This window comes from Globicephala melas, chromosome 4, assembly GCF_963455315.2.
Source record: "Globicephala melas chromosome 4, mGloMel1.2, whole genome shotgun sequence".
Taxonomy (NCBI): Eukaryota; Metazoa; Chordata; class Mammalia; order Artiodactyla; family Delphinidae; genus Globicephala; species Globicephala melas.
In genome coordinates, this window is record NC_083317.1 from 67,766,027 (window position 1) to 67,779,695 (window position 13,669).

Sequence of the window (13,669 nt, forward strand, 5' to 3'; positions counted from 1 at the left end):
CTTCTCTCCGTTCTCATCCTCAATGTATTTCCAAATTGGAGCAGGACATTCTTCTTGTTCCACGCTTTGAAAATATGATTTCATGGCAGGCTGACATTATAATGTCTTTTCTATGGCTGGCAACAATGATCACCATCTTGTAGGTACATGTTTAAGGAAGCTGTCTCCTGCCATTTCTATAGTCAAAAATGTCGTTAAATGCTTCCGCACGTTTTGAGGAAGCTGAAATGCCCAGACACTTTCATTATGAAAACTTCTGTATCGCAGGTAAGCAAACCACACCCCTCTTTAAACAGTGTTCTGTATAAGATGTTTAGCTGATGAGATCGTTTCATTTTCTTTGGTAAGAAGTTTAGAGACTGAATCGAATTTGTCAAAATTAACATTTGCCCTGAAAGCAAATAAATAAGCCAAGTCTACTTTGTCTTTGGACAGATATAACACACTTTGTTTTATGTGTTTGTGGTTTCATTAAAATCTTAGACATCAAGAAGACAATTTGAAACTCCATTTTTCAAGTAAAATTACCTTAAGAGCTAGGGGAGACATTTTCTGAATCAGGAAATAAAACCTTACTCCGTTCCATAGAGCAATGAAAGGCATGATACAATAATGCATATTGGTTCATGTGATACGCCCAAGCTAATTCAGCAGCCACTATTTTCAACTGAGCATTGGTGTCTTTGGGAGAAATTAAACAAACTTTTGATTGATTTTGAAGTACCTGTCTGTCTCATCCTGGACTTGTAAATTTCAGTTTCCATATGTGCTTTTACATCCCCTTCTCTGCCATACACATCCCACACTCTTTTCTGCATATTGCACAGTATGCTCTGTTTTTGTTATTTACCTTCATAATCAGTTACATTGTCCTTCCATATGTAATTCATATTACACAGTCATTGAGCTTTCTTTCAGCGATGTCATCATGCTGTTGCTGGTATTATAATCACTCTCTTATAAAACATGATCATCGCACTCATAATGTTAAAAAATTTAACTTGTATGAGGCACAATGGTTAGTCCATAGGCAAAGCCAAAGATGTATTGCTAATGTTTATGATTACAATGCACTTAAACTGCACACTTTGGTCGCATCCCTCAGAATGATGCAACAATGGATGATCATTACTGTGACCTGTAAATCATGGTTACCAATATCAGTGAACAGGGGGAAAAAAACAACGACAGAGACTATAGAAGTCGAACAATCTGTGCTGTATCCATTTGACACAATAAGCAGTGTTGCTTTCAGCCTCTATTTTTGGGGATATATGGTTTTGTACTTTTCCCCCAACTTCCCACACCGATCATAAAAGATCAGGATTTTTAATTTTTTTTTTTTTTTTTGTGGTACGCGGGCCTCTCACTGTTGGGGCCTCTCCCGTTGCGGAGCACAGGCTCCGGACGCGCAGGCTCAGCGGCCATGGCTCACGGGCCCAGCCGCTCCGCGGCATGTGGGATCTTCCCGGACCAGGGCACAAACCCGCGTCCCCTGCATCGGCAGGCGGACTCTCAACCACTGCGCCACCAGGGAAGCCAGATCAGGATTTTTTTGTGTGTCCTGGGAGGTTTCCCAGGATGTAGGAATTTCAGTGCTAAAACCCAGAAGGTCAGGCAAATCAGAACAGTTTGTCCCTCTTTCCCACCTGTACTGGTCAAATGTATTCCATTCATCTGGCCAGTACACCCATTCCCCCACTTGCTGTGAGTGCTGGCTGATAACTTTCAGCTGCCCCCTTCTCTGACGAATTGCAGGGCTAACAGGAGCCAGCTTGCTACAAGGCTCCCACTCCTTTCCCCAGGGACAAACCTCAGCCAATAACTGACATCAGAGTAAAAAAGGCCAACCATTGCTACAGTGTTCAACTTACTCTAATGGTACTGTGTGTGCTCTAGAGCCTCCCCATGTAATCAGACTAAAGCTAGTCTTCAACTGAGACAGCACTCTTACTAGCTTTTCCCCCTGCCTTAGACTGTCTCCTTTATTCCCACATTCCTGAGAGCACTCTCCCAATAAGTCACTTGAACAAGAATCCCCATCTCAGGCTCGGCATCTAGGGAACCCCCCCAGGCCATGATCCTAATGTGCTGTTTTCCATTTCCTTAATCAGTTGTCCAAGACCACTTGCTGAGGTTGGTCCATTGTTTTCCCAGTGATCTGCAATTTTACCTCTGTCATTCATATATATATACACACTCAGGGCTCCATATTGAGAAAAGTATGCCTATAGTCACATGATACTCAGAAAATAAAAAGAACCAGTGAGCAAAAATGCAAGAAACAAATAGTTTAGACTTGAACATGGAAACTTGAATAAGAAATCAATTGTATTCTTTACCACATAAATTCTGATTTCTAAATGGTACTTAGCTTCTAATTGCAAATATTTACTGAAAATATTTTAATGTATCATAAAAGTATTGACACCGTAAAACCTGCAATGTGAAAAGTGCATCATAAATTTGCAGAATTTTTTATATATTTATAAAATTTATATAGTATATATAATATATAAACTTGAGATATATATCGCAACTATACAAATATACAAATGTATTATATAAATTTATGTATTTTGGGGGGTATTCAATACATATATGATATATATATTCGAGATACATATATTCTCAAGTTTCCATATAGGCACAGGTCTGTTTTGGAGCTTTCTATTCTATTCAGTTGGTCTGTTTGTCTATCTCTACACCAATAACACATCTTAATTACTGTAATTGTATAATAAGTCATAATATGTTGTAGGTCAAGTCACTTCCACTTTGTTTTTCTTCTTCAAATTGCTTTGGTTCTTCTTGGGCCTTTTTGTTTGATATGTTTTATAATTACTCCATCAGTTTCTATGAAGAAAATCTCCTCTGATTTTGATTGAAATTATATTGAATTGATAAGATTAATTTTTGGAGAACAGACATTGCTATTATATTGTCTTCCTCTCAGTGAGGATATAGTATATCTCTCCAGTTATTTAGGTCTTCTCTAATGCTTTTCACTGACGTTTTGTAATTTTTTTCGGAAGTTTTTGTACTTTTGTTAAATTTAATTCTAGTTACCTTATTTTTTTGCCGTTGCTATTATACTGGTTTAAAAAAAAGCCTTTACATTTATTGTTTTTCATGCATAGAAATGAAATTGACTTATATAAATTTCTATTTAGAATCTTGCAGGGTGCTTTTATTAATTCTAATAATTTGTCTCCAGATTTTCTTGGATTTTCTATAGACAATCATATTTTCTGTGATTTAATGACATTTTTGTTTCTCCATTTTTAGTGTTTTTTGTTTGTTCTTTAATGTGTTTGACAGGAGCTCTAATGCACCGCTGAAGGTGTGGTGATAGGAAGCATCCAGTGTCTCATTCCTGATTTTGTAGGGAATCACTCTAATGTTTTACCATGAAATATGATCCTTGCTCTAGGTTTTCGGTAGATATCCTTTTATGAATTCTTTACCAAATGATTTCTCTCTATATATTGAAATGTGCATACCCTTTAATATATTTATATGGTAAGTTACATCTCAGGTTTTCTAAAGTTAAACTATCTTTGCATTTCTGAGATAAACCCAACTTGACCGTGATTTATTTATACAGAGCTGAATTACATTTATTAATACTTTGATGAGAATTTGTGCATCTATTAACATAAATGAAGCAGTCTGTACTTTTCCTATCTTGTACTGTTGTCTATTTTCGGTATCAAAGTTAAACTAGCTCTGAAAAATTTGTTGGGGAGGGTTCCCTATTTCTGTTCTCTAGAAGATTTTATGTTTATAATTCCAGAAGATTGGAATTATCTGTTATTTGAAGATTTGGGAGAACTCACTAGTTAAATCATCTTAGCCTGTTGTATTTACTTGTTTACTTGTTAGGAAAAATTTTAATTACTAATTCAACTTATTTAATAGATATTAGAAAATTCAGGATTTCTAGTTCTTCAGTCAATTTTGGTAAGTTGTTTTTTCTAAGAAAATCTATATTTTGTCTAAATTTTCAATGTATTAGCATTAAATTGTTTTGTCTATTTTTTTAAATTTTTGCAAAGAAACTGCTATTGACTTTATTATTTTTCTCTGTTGTATGTTTTTATTTAATTATTTTCTGTTTTTATTCAAGTTTATTTTGATTTTCTTTTTTTTATTTTTTTAAAATTTATTTATTTTATTTATTTATTTTTGGCTGTGTTGGGTCTTTGTTGCTGCTTGTGGGCTTTCTCTAGTTGCAGCAAGCGGGGGCTACTCTTTGTTGCAGTGCGCAGGCTTCTCATTGTCAAGGCTTCTCTTGTTGCAGAGCACAGGCTCTAGGCACATGGGCTTCAGTAGTTGTGGCACGCAGGCTCAGTAGTTGTGGCGCACAGGCTTAGTTGCTCTGCTGCATGTGGGGTCTTCCCAGACCAGGGCTCAAACCCATGTCCCCTGCATTGGCAGGTGGATTCTTAACCACTGTGCCATGAGGGAAGCCCCTGATTTTCTTTTCTTACCTTAAATTGGTTACTTAACTGATTAATTTATGCCTATAGATTTTCTTAATATAAGCTTTAAGTTTCTATAACTTAAGTACTATTTTAGTTTTATGTCAAAAATTGTATTAGTAATATTTTCATTAACATTCAGTTCTAAATATTTTCCAATTTCTGTTAAGTTTTCATGACCCATGAGATGTTATTTTGAAGTGTATATCTTATTTCCAAATGTATTTATTTTTAAGCTATTGTTTTTTTTTATTGATTTCTAAGTTAATTACATGATGGATGATGGTCAGAGAACACAGTCCAATAGAGAATATCTTAAAAGTGTTGAACTTAGAATATGGTCAATATGTATAACTGTTCTGTGTATACTTGAGAAGAATATATATATTCTCTAATTGCTGGGCGGAGGGTTCTGTATATGTTCATTAGGTTAAAACTGTGTTCTTCAAATCCTCTATAGTCTTGCTATTTTTTTTAACTGAGTATCTGCTAGGTCCTGAGAGAGCTGTGTTAAATCTCTAAGATAGTGGATTTGTCAGTTTTCCAGTAATTCTGTCAGTTTTTGCTTTATGTAGTGTGAGGCTATGTTATTACCTCAATTACCATCATTATATGCCTATCATTATATCTATCCCCAGTTAATTGAATCTTTGGTTATTGAGTAGTCATTTACCCCTAATAACATTCTTTAACTTAAGGTTAAACTTTGGGATTTGTTTGTTCTTATTTTTCTAATTCCTTAGGTGTAAGTTTAGATTGTTTGAGATTTTTCTTGTTTACTGAGGTAGGCTTGTATCACTATAAACTTCCCTTTTAGAACTGCTTTTGCTGTGTCCCATAGATTTTGGATCGTTTTCATTTTCATTTGTCTCCAGGCATTTTAAAATTTCCTCTTTGATTTCTTCAGTGACCTATTGGTTGTTTAGTAGCCTATTATTTAGCCTCGATATGTTTGTGTTTTTGGCAGTTTTTTCCTTGTAATTGACTTCTAGTCTCATACCATTTTGGTTGGAAAAGGTGCTCAGTATGACTTCAATCTTCTTAAATTTACTGAGACTTGTTTCATGGCCTAGCACATGATCTATCCTGGAGAATGTTCCATGTACACTTGAAAAGAATGTATAGTCTGCTGCTTTTGGATGGAATGTTCTATATATATCTATTAATTCTGTCTTGTCTAATGTGTCAATTAAGGCCAATGTTTCCTTATTGATTTTCTGTCTGGATGATCTGTCCAGTGATGTAAGTAGGGTGTTAAAAGTCCTCTACTATTATTGTACTACTGTCAATTTCTCCTTTATGTCTGTTAGTATTTGCTTTATGTATTTAGGTGCTCTGTAGTTGGATTTTTAAAATCCAATCTATCTGTGACTTAACTAGCAAGTTTAGTTCAAATTACACATATTATGATCACTTACGTATTTGGAACTATTTCTTCCATTTTGTGTTGTCTCACTTTTTTTCCCTCTGATTCTTTTTTTCCGTCTTCCCTGATTTGCCTTTTTTGGATTTTTTAATTCTTTTTTTTTTTTAATTTTTAAATTTTTGGTCTACTATTTAGAAGTTAGGTGCTTTACTTCTCTTTTAGTGGCTTCCCTTAATAATGCTAATCTCTTGAATGACACAAGGACTTTAAATCCCTTTAACTATTTAACTATATTCATTAATCCAACATTTTACATGGTTCATTTTTTCAGTATTTTATTTCAGTCTTATTTTATTCCACAAATTATTAGTTGTTTATAAAGACAGTGATTGTTTACCATTTACACATTTACCATTTTTTTGTTTACCATGACTTCTTGAAGCTTAGATTTTTCTTTGTTTTTTCCCTCCTCCCTGAATTATATCCTTTAAATTTTAAATTCCTTAAGTAAGAGTTTATCTTTTGTTGGTAAATTCAGTCTTCAGTGGTCTGAGAGTGTCTTTATTCAAGAATTAAGGCAAGGGCTTCCCTGGTGGCGCAGTGGTTGAGAGTCCGCCTGCCAATGCAGGGGGCACGGGTTCATGCCCTGGTCCAGGAAGATCCCACGTGCTGCGGAGTGGCTGGGCCCGTGAGCCATGGCCGCTGAGCCTGCACGTCCGGAGCCTGTGCTCCACAACGGGAGAGGCCACAACAGTGAGAGGCCCGTGTACCGCAAAAAAAAAAAGAAAGGAAAAAAAAGAATTAAAGCAAAATAAAAGCTTAGCTAATTACAGAATTCTAGGTTAACAGTTCATTTTTCTCAGCCCTCAGCAAATGCCTTCAGGCTTCAGTATTAGTTTTCTATTACTGCCATAACGAATTACCACAACTTTAGTGACTTATAAAAGCACAACTATACTGTCTCACAGTTCTATAGGTCAGAAGTCAGGCATAGGTCTCACTGGGCTAAAATCAAAGTGTTGGCAGGCTTCTCTCCTTTCTGGAAGCTTTTGAGTCCATTTCCTTTTTCACTCCAGGTGTTGGTAGAATTCAGTTCCATGCAGTTTAAGAACTGATTTCTCACTTTCTTCACTGATTGTCAGAGGCCACCCTTAGCTCCTAGAAGCTTCTCACTGGTCCTCGCATCTCAGAACAAGCACAGGGCATCAAATTTTTCTCATGCTGCCATCTCTTATGTGACTAGATTGGGCTGACCTGGATAATCCTGGTTAATCTTCCCATCTGAAGGGTAACTTCATTTTTTTTTAACTTTTTATTTTATATTGAGGTATAGCCAATTAACAATGTTGTGATAGTTTCAGGTGCACAGCAAAGTGACTCAGCCATACATATACATGTATCCATTCTCCCCCAAACTCCCCTCCCATCCAAGCTGCCACATAACATTGAGCAGAGTTCCCTGTGCTATACAGTACGTCCTTGTTGGTTATCCATCTTAAATATAGCAATGTGTATATGTTGATCCCAAACTCCCTAACTATCCCTTCCCCTGACCCTGAAGGGTAACTTTAATCACATCTGCAAAATGCCTTTTGCCATGTAAGGTAATATATTCACAGATTCAGGAGGTTAAGGTGTGGACATCTTTGCAATGAGCAGAGGGAGGACATTATACTGCCTACTGTCAGTCTAGTTGTCATTCTTTTGTACATAGCTTGACTGTTCCCTCTGCCTGCTTTTAAGATCACCTCTTTGGTGGCCTACAGTTTCATTATGTTTCTTGGTATGGGTTGTTTCTTTCCTTACCCTTGTGAACACTGCCTCTCCTCCATTATCTTTTGACATCTCTATTAAACATATGCTAGATCTTTCAAATCAGTCCTCTCACCCTCAGCTCTGTACCACAGCCTCATGCACAGGCGTGTGAACACCTCAGCCCTCATGTCCAAGCTCCATCCTTGAAAACACTCCATGGCCATTCTTGATGCAGACTGTGGCATAGTCTACCCTTGGGAGAGAGACCCAAGGAAGAGTCCTGGAAGTAGACTTGAAGCTGTGTAGGCGGGAAGTTAGAGTTCCAGGTACCTAGTGGGTGGCTTAGAAGTGAGGTGCGCAGGTTCCAAATGGACACATTCTCTTGACCTTGTGCATTCCTCACCTTGTGGAGATGGGCATGGCCAGAGGAAGGTTAAGAGTGAGACCCTCTCAAACTAGAAGTCCAAGGCGGGACTCCTCTTGCCCATATTCAAGGGCAGTAACATATGAGACAATAAACATGCTTCTTTTAAGATGAAGAATGCTGGCTAAGGTAAGATGAGGAGGAGGAAGTATTCTAGACAAGAGGTTGAGGATGTGAAGGTCAGGGAAGTTTGGAAGTATAGAGAGATATTGATTTCAGAATAGGAAAGAGATGCATGCTGAGATTAGCTGGCCACTACATTGCAGAAATCTGAAGTCAAATATGGCCACAGTCACAGTAGATTCAGCCTTTTTAAGAGCTCGCTGCACAGAATACTCTTCCAACTGTGTTCCCAATGTGCTGCGTTCCTAATTTGCCTATCTTAAAAATTCTTCAGGTCTCAACTTGTTTCACTTTTTTTTAAAAGGACTTCCTCCCAACCCCAGATTAATTTATGCTTCTCCTCCTTAAATTTTTCCAAAGAATCTGTAATTCCTCTTTTGTTATACCGAGTCACACTTGTTAAGTTGTCCATAGCTGCCTTTCTGATTATTTCGGCTGAAAGCTTTAGGAAGACATTTGTCTTGTCCAGCATCGTAGCCCCAGCACCAAGAAAGTGACTGAAATACATACATCTGGTGACCAAGATCTATTTGGTGAATTAATAATTTAGCCTCATGGTGCCTGAGTGGCATTACTTGAAATAGCTGAATCCAAAAGGGGTAGCAGTAGAATATTGGCCGTCTGGTGTCCTTCCACTGCAAATAAGTTCATTTTACACATAATTTTCAGAGCCTTTCAGTTACTTTGACAAAGGTGATTTATTTTGATATATAAAGCACTTTATAAGATTCTCTGGAAAATCTAAAATCATCTTGCCGTCTTAATATGTTACACTATCATCATTTTACAAAATAAAAGGATTGGATTATATACTGGAAAATCTCTTCACTACATGTAAAACATTTTTGCTATTGCCTATGGTAAAGAAGATAAAAGGACAACTTGAAGGAGAGGGAGAGGTCCTAAGAGTGTTTTAGTTGTTATCTACCCACCCCAACCCCAAGAGAGGAAGACAAAGATGAAGGCGCTAAGATGATAGTTTATTTGACATATTCAAACCACTCTTTGAGTCACTGATGGTCATTATTTGGTTAGTTCCTCCAAAGGAAGGTCATACCTATTGTTAAAATGATGTGGAGGTTAATCAACAGAGCTGCCACTTGAGAGTTTCCTCCAAGGCTGCTGTGGAGACAGCATCATTTGTCCTGAGTAATCCTGTACATGACTTTGGATGCAAGTCCACAAATACTGGGGCACAGCCTGTGTGTCACTAAAAACGACAAAGGTTTCAGGGCTGGAAACATTGTCAACCACACTGTCATGGCAGTCTACGGCTCCAGGATGCAATGGTGGGGGAACAATATTAAACTGATGACCCTTGCAGAAGGAGCCTGTGAGTACTTCAGCCTCAAACACATAGATCAGCTTATCTGTGGCGGATGTTTTCTTGATCTGGTGTGCTATGTTTTTGAGGTTCTTGGTGAAGTATATTCCAGCTCCATATTTTGGGTCTGATAAGAGAAAAAAAATTAAAGATTATTATGATCTGACAAATCACATTGCCTATTTGGGTACTAAAATGTATTCACTCCCTAGTCCTCCAAATAATCACCACTTCCTGCTCTCAAGTCCCTGTGTCTGTAGCAAAGACACCCAAAGTTGTTCACTTGTGGCAAATTAACACTAATATCACGAAAATAATGATAGCTTACATCTTAATATACCATTAGAGTTTATAGAGGAGTCTATGATTTACAAAGCATTTTTACATTGATTATCTTCAATTAATACGTGATTTGGGTAGGATCTCCATATAGCATGAAAAATCTGAGGTTCAGTGAGAGTATGACTTAAGTCAACTTACCAGCCGAGCAGCTAATAAAGACAGCATAATGTAGGGAAGGTTCTGTTTCTATTAGAACATGGCCTGACTTCTACAAGCTGCAAATAAGGATATGTCTAGAACTCTTGAGAATAGAGCTAGTGAAAAAAGCATGGAAGAAAGGCAAAGTGTCTTCCAAATTCATGGACAGCATTACACGAAAAATATGTCAAAATAAGGGGAATGCTGAGCATATGAAGTAACGTTAGTGTGCATGCTACATTGCTCAGGAGGAGACACTCTGGATTTTGGGGACACAGACATCTGGTTACTAGAGGGATATTTTCTACTGTGGGGCAGGGATAGGTGTGGTAATACCAACCTCAAATAGGAGGCAAAGATGAGACTTGGTTCCTCATCTACTGGCGCTTAGTCTAGGGATTTTTCCCTGTTCCAAAAGCTAATCCAAATAGATGAATCTCTAAATGAGGGATGTCAGTATTGACCAGACAGATGGAAGGAGCATTTGGAGGGTTCTAGCAGCTTCCCTGGTGTCCCTGAAATCACTCCATATAATCATTCACCTGCCCCATTAGTTCTGGCCCTTGAGACACACCCCAGTGAGGAACAGAAACCTCTCTAGATCTGAGGCTTGAAGTCACTTTACTGGGTATGAGCAAGTGTCCTGGGCCTGGACACAATGCAGGGCACTAAAACTCTGCCCGTCTGTTAGACAGCATGGCTGAATATTAGAGAAAGAAAAGGTGTGTCCAGCTCCCTGAACCTCAGCCACAGTTGGAGGCCGACCCCGTCACATCCCAACCCCTCAGCCTGACTTCAGACCAAGCCCTGAGGCAGTTACTGAATGAACCCTGTCACAGAAAGACTCCTAAGGCTGGACTGAGCCTAGAACAGTCTGGGCTCTGGTCCATGTCCTCCCCTCCCTACACCCCAGCCCACAGTGGCCTGTAAACTGGGAACTCTGCATCCATACACATAGACAGGTCCTGGTTTCAGGGTGGCATCAGTGGGGCCATGGACACTGAGAATGGCTATCAGGCTTGGGGCCAGTCCCAGAGCAGGTCAGTGGGGTGCAGGGAACCACTGAGAAGCAGCGTGAAGGCTGGGGCCAACAGAAATAGGCAGTGATCACCCAGAGCATGAGCCTGGCAAAATAGCCCACAGAGAATTTCTACACGCTTTTGATCTAGGTCCATGCTCACCAGGAAGTTTTCCATTCATCAGGCATCCTTAATACTGTGATACAAGGAGGATGTGCCCTATTCCAACCCCTGGAATATATGCCACACTGATATATATGCTTGTCATCTGTCTTCTCTTCTCTGGAATATTAAGAACTCTCAGGAAGCTGAGGGCCAAACTCTGGTCCTCAAGATAATAATCCCTGCTTAATGCCCTCTTTACCCCTATTAGAGGGGGAAAAAAATGAAAACTTCTTTGAAGCCATATTCTCTCTCCCTCCTTCCCTTCCATTCTTCCCTCTCTCTTTCTTTACATTTACTTGGGACATAACCAAACACTGTTTCAGGTTCTAGAGCAGCACTGAACAATAGAAGTATAATGGAGGGCTTCCCTGGTGGCGCAGTGGTTGAGAGTCTGCCTGCCGATGCAGGGGACACGGGTTTGTGCCCGGGTCCGGGAGGATCCCACATGCCGTGGAGCGGCTGGGCCTATGAGCCATGGCTGAGCCTGCGCGTCCGGAGCCTGTGCTCCGCAAGGGGAGAGGCCACAACAGTGAGAGGCCCGCGTACCGCAAAAAAAAAAAAAAAAAAAAAAAAAAAAAAGAAATGTAATGGAAGCCACATATGTAATTTTAAATTTTCTACTCGCTGCATTAAAAAAGGTAAAATTAATAATACATTTTTAACCTATTATATCTAAAATGTTATCATTTCAACATGTAATCAACATAAAAATTACTGAGATATCTTACATTCTTTTCTTTGGCAGTGGTCTTTAAAATCCAGTCTGTATTTGATACTTACAGCACATCTCAATTCAGATTAACCACATTTTAAGTGCTCAATATCCACATGTGGCCAGTGGCTACCACGATGGACTTGAGCTTCAAAAGTGGCTAAGACATGTTCACAAAGAGAACTCCCCACATGTAAACAGATAAAATACAGTACAATTTTATGTGGCAAGAACATATTTTGAGATAAAATTCAAAGATTTCTTTTTTGGGGGTTTCTTCTTGCTCCTCGTTCCTCTACCCATTGAGTTCTTGCTACTTATCACTTCAGAGGCAAAAAGAATAAAATTTAGAACAAACTCAATTGAATATACATATATATGATATATACATGTATGTATACATAAATGACAAAATTATTTTTAATCAAGCAGAGAATATAGTCACAAAAGTCTGGCTTTCAGAGTTAGGTTTTCTGAGAGAGAAAAAGGAGTTTTTTTGAACCAAAAGGCTAAAAGCCTGAAGGATTTAGAGCATGGAGTTTATACCATATATGAGAGAGGAAAGAATACAAGATATTCTAAAGCAGTTTTCTTACTTCAAGATAAAAGTTTTGGGCTTCCCTGGTGGCGCAGTGGTTAAGAATCCGCCTGCCAATGCAGGGGACACAGGTTCGAGCCCTGGTCTGGGAAGATCCCACATTCTGTGGAGCAACTAAGACTGTGCACCACAACTACTGAGCCTGTGCTCCAGAGCCCACGAGCCACAACTACTGAGCCCACGTGCCACAACTACTGAAGCCCGCACGCCTAGAGCCCGTGCTCCGCAACAAGAGAAGCCACTGCAATGAGAAGCCTGCGCGCCACAACAAAGAGTAGCCCCTGCTCGCTGCAACTAGAGAAAGCCTGCACGCAGCAACAAAGACCCAACTCAGCCAAAACTAAATAAATAAATAAGTTAATTTAAAAAAGAAAGATAAAAGTTTTTCCTTCTACCTGGTAGTAAGAGAAGAATCAGAGAGGACATGACTAGAACTCTTGGGGACTCTGAGAACTTGCTCACTTTACTGCCTCACTCCCTTGAAAGAGCCCTGGGAGCCAAGATGGAGCAGAATAATAGAAATCTCAGAGAAACTGGGGGGACTTCCACAGCAGAAGGGACCATTGCCTGACCCCGCTGAGTGCAGCCCCTCACCCAGCCTGGCACTTGAGTGGAAAGTAGCAATGGCTGGGAAGATGTCCAGAACAGGTGAGGACAGCCCCCCGCAAGAGCCCGCATTTCAGCTTGGAGGATGAGCACACTCAAAAGTTTCCTGTGCTGCAGGAGGCGCACAGACCTGGCCGGGAAACGATTTCCCCCGGCATGAAAAACAGAGCAGCCTGTGTAGACACTACTTAAGAGCAAAGGGCATTGGAAATTTAAGTCTGGGAAGGTGCTAATGACCAAAGCCCAGGGTGGCTTACCTACCAGAGGACACTGGGGGCAGAGGACAGATGGGGGGCCATAAGCTAGACCACCCTCCCCACAATGCCTGCCCACCATCTAGAGCAATCTCAAGGATATTAGGAGAAGAAAGGGCAAAGCCTTGCAGGAACTGAGTTTAAACACCAAATGGGGACTTCCCTGGTGGTCCAGCAGCTAAGACTCCGGGCTCCCAATGCAGGGGGCCTGGGTTCAATCCCTGGTCAGGGAACTAGATCCCACATGCCACAACTAAGAGTTCGCATGCTGCAACTAAAAGATCCCACATGCCGCAACTAAGACTGGATGCAGCTAAATAAATAAATAAATAAATATTTTTAAAAAACCAACCCAAATG

General features: G+C 39.5%; 1 protein-coding gene across 3 annotated transcripts in view; it reads right to left on the reverse strand.

Moving 5' to 3' along the window:
* Positions 1-8,852: 8,852 nt before the first annotated feature.
* The window catches only part of PARP9 (poly(ADP-ribose) polymerase family member 9), a 33,005-nt gene continuing 28,188 nt past the window's right edge, over positions 8,853-13,669 (reverse strand). For all 3 annotated transcript variants that reach the window (XM_070045453.1, XM_030858279.3, XM_060298145.2), the window contains one exon: positions 8,853-9,603. In XM_070045453.1, coding sequence (XP_069901554.1) covers positions 9,233-9,603 — 371 coding nt within the window. In that variant the 3' untranslated portion in view covers positions 8,853-9,232. The remainder of the gene's footprint in view (positions 9,604-13,669) is intronic.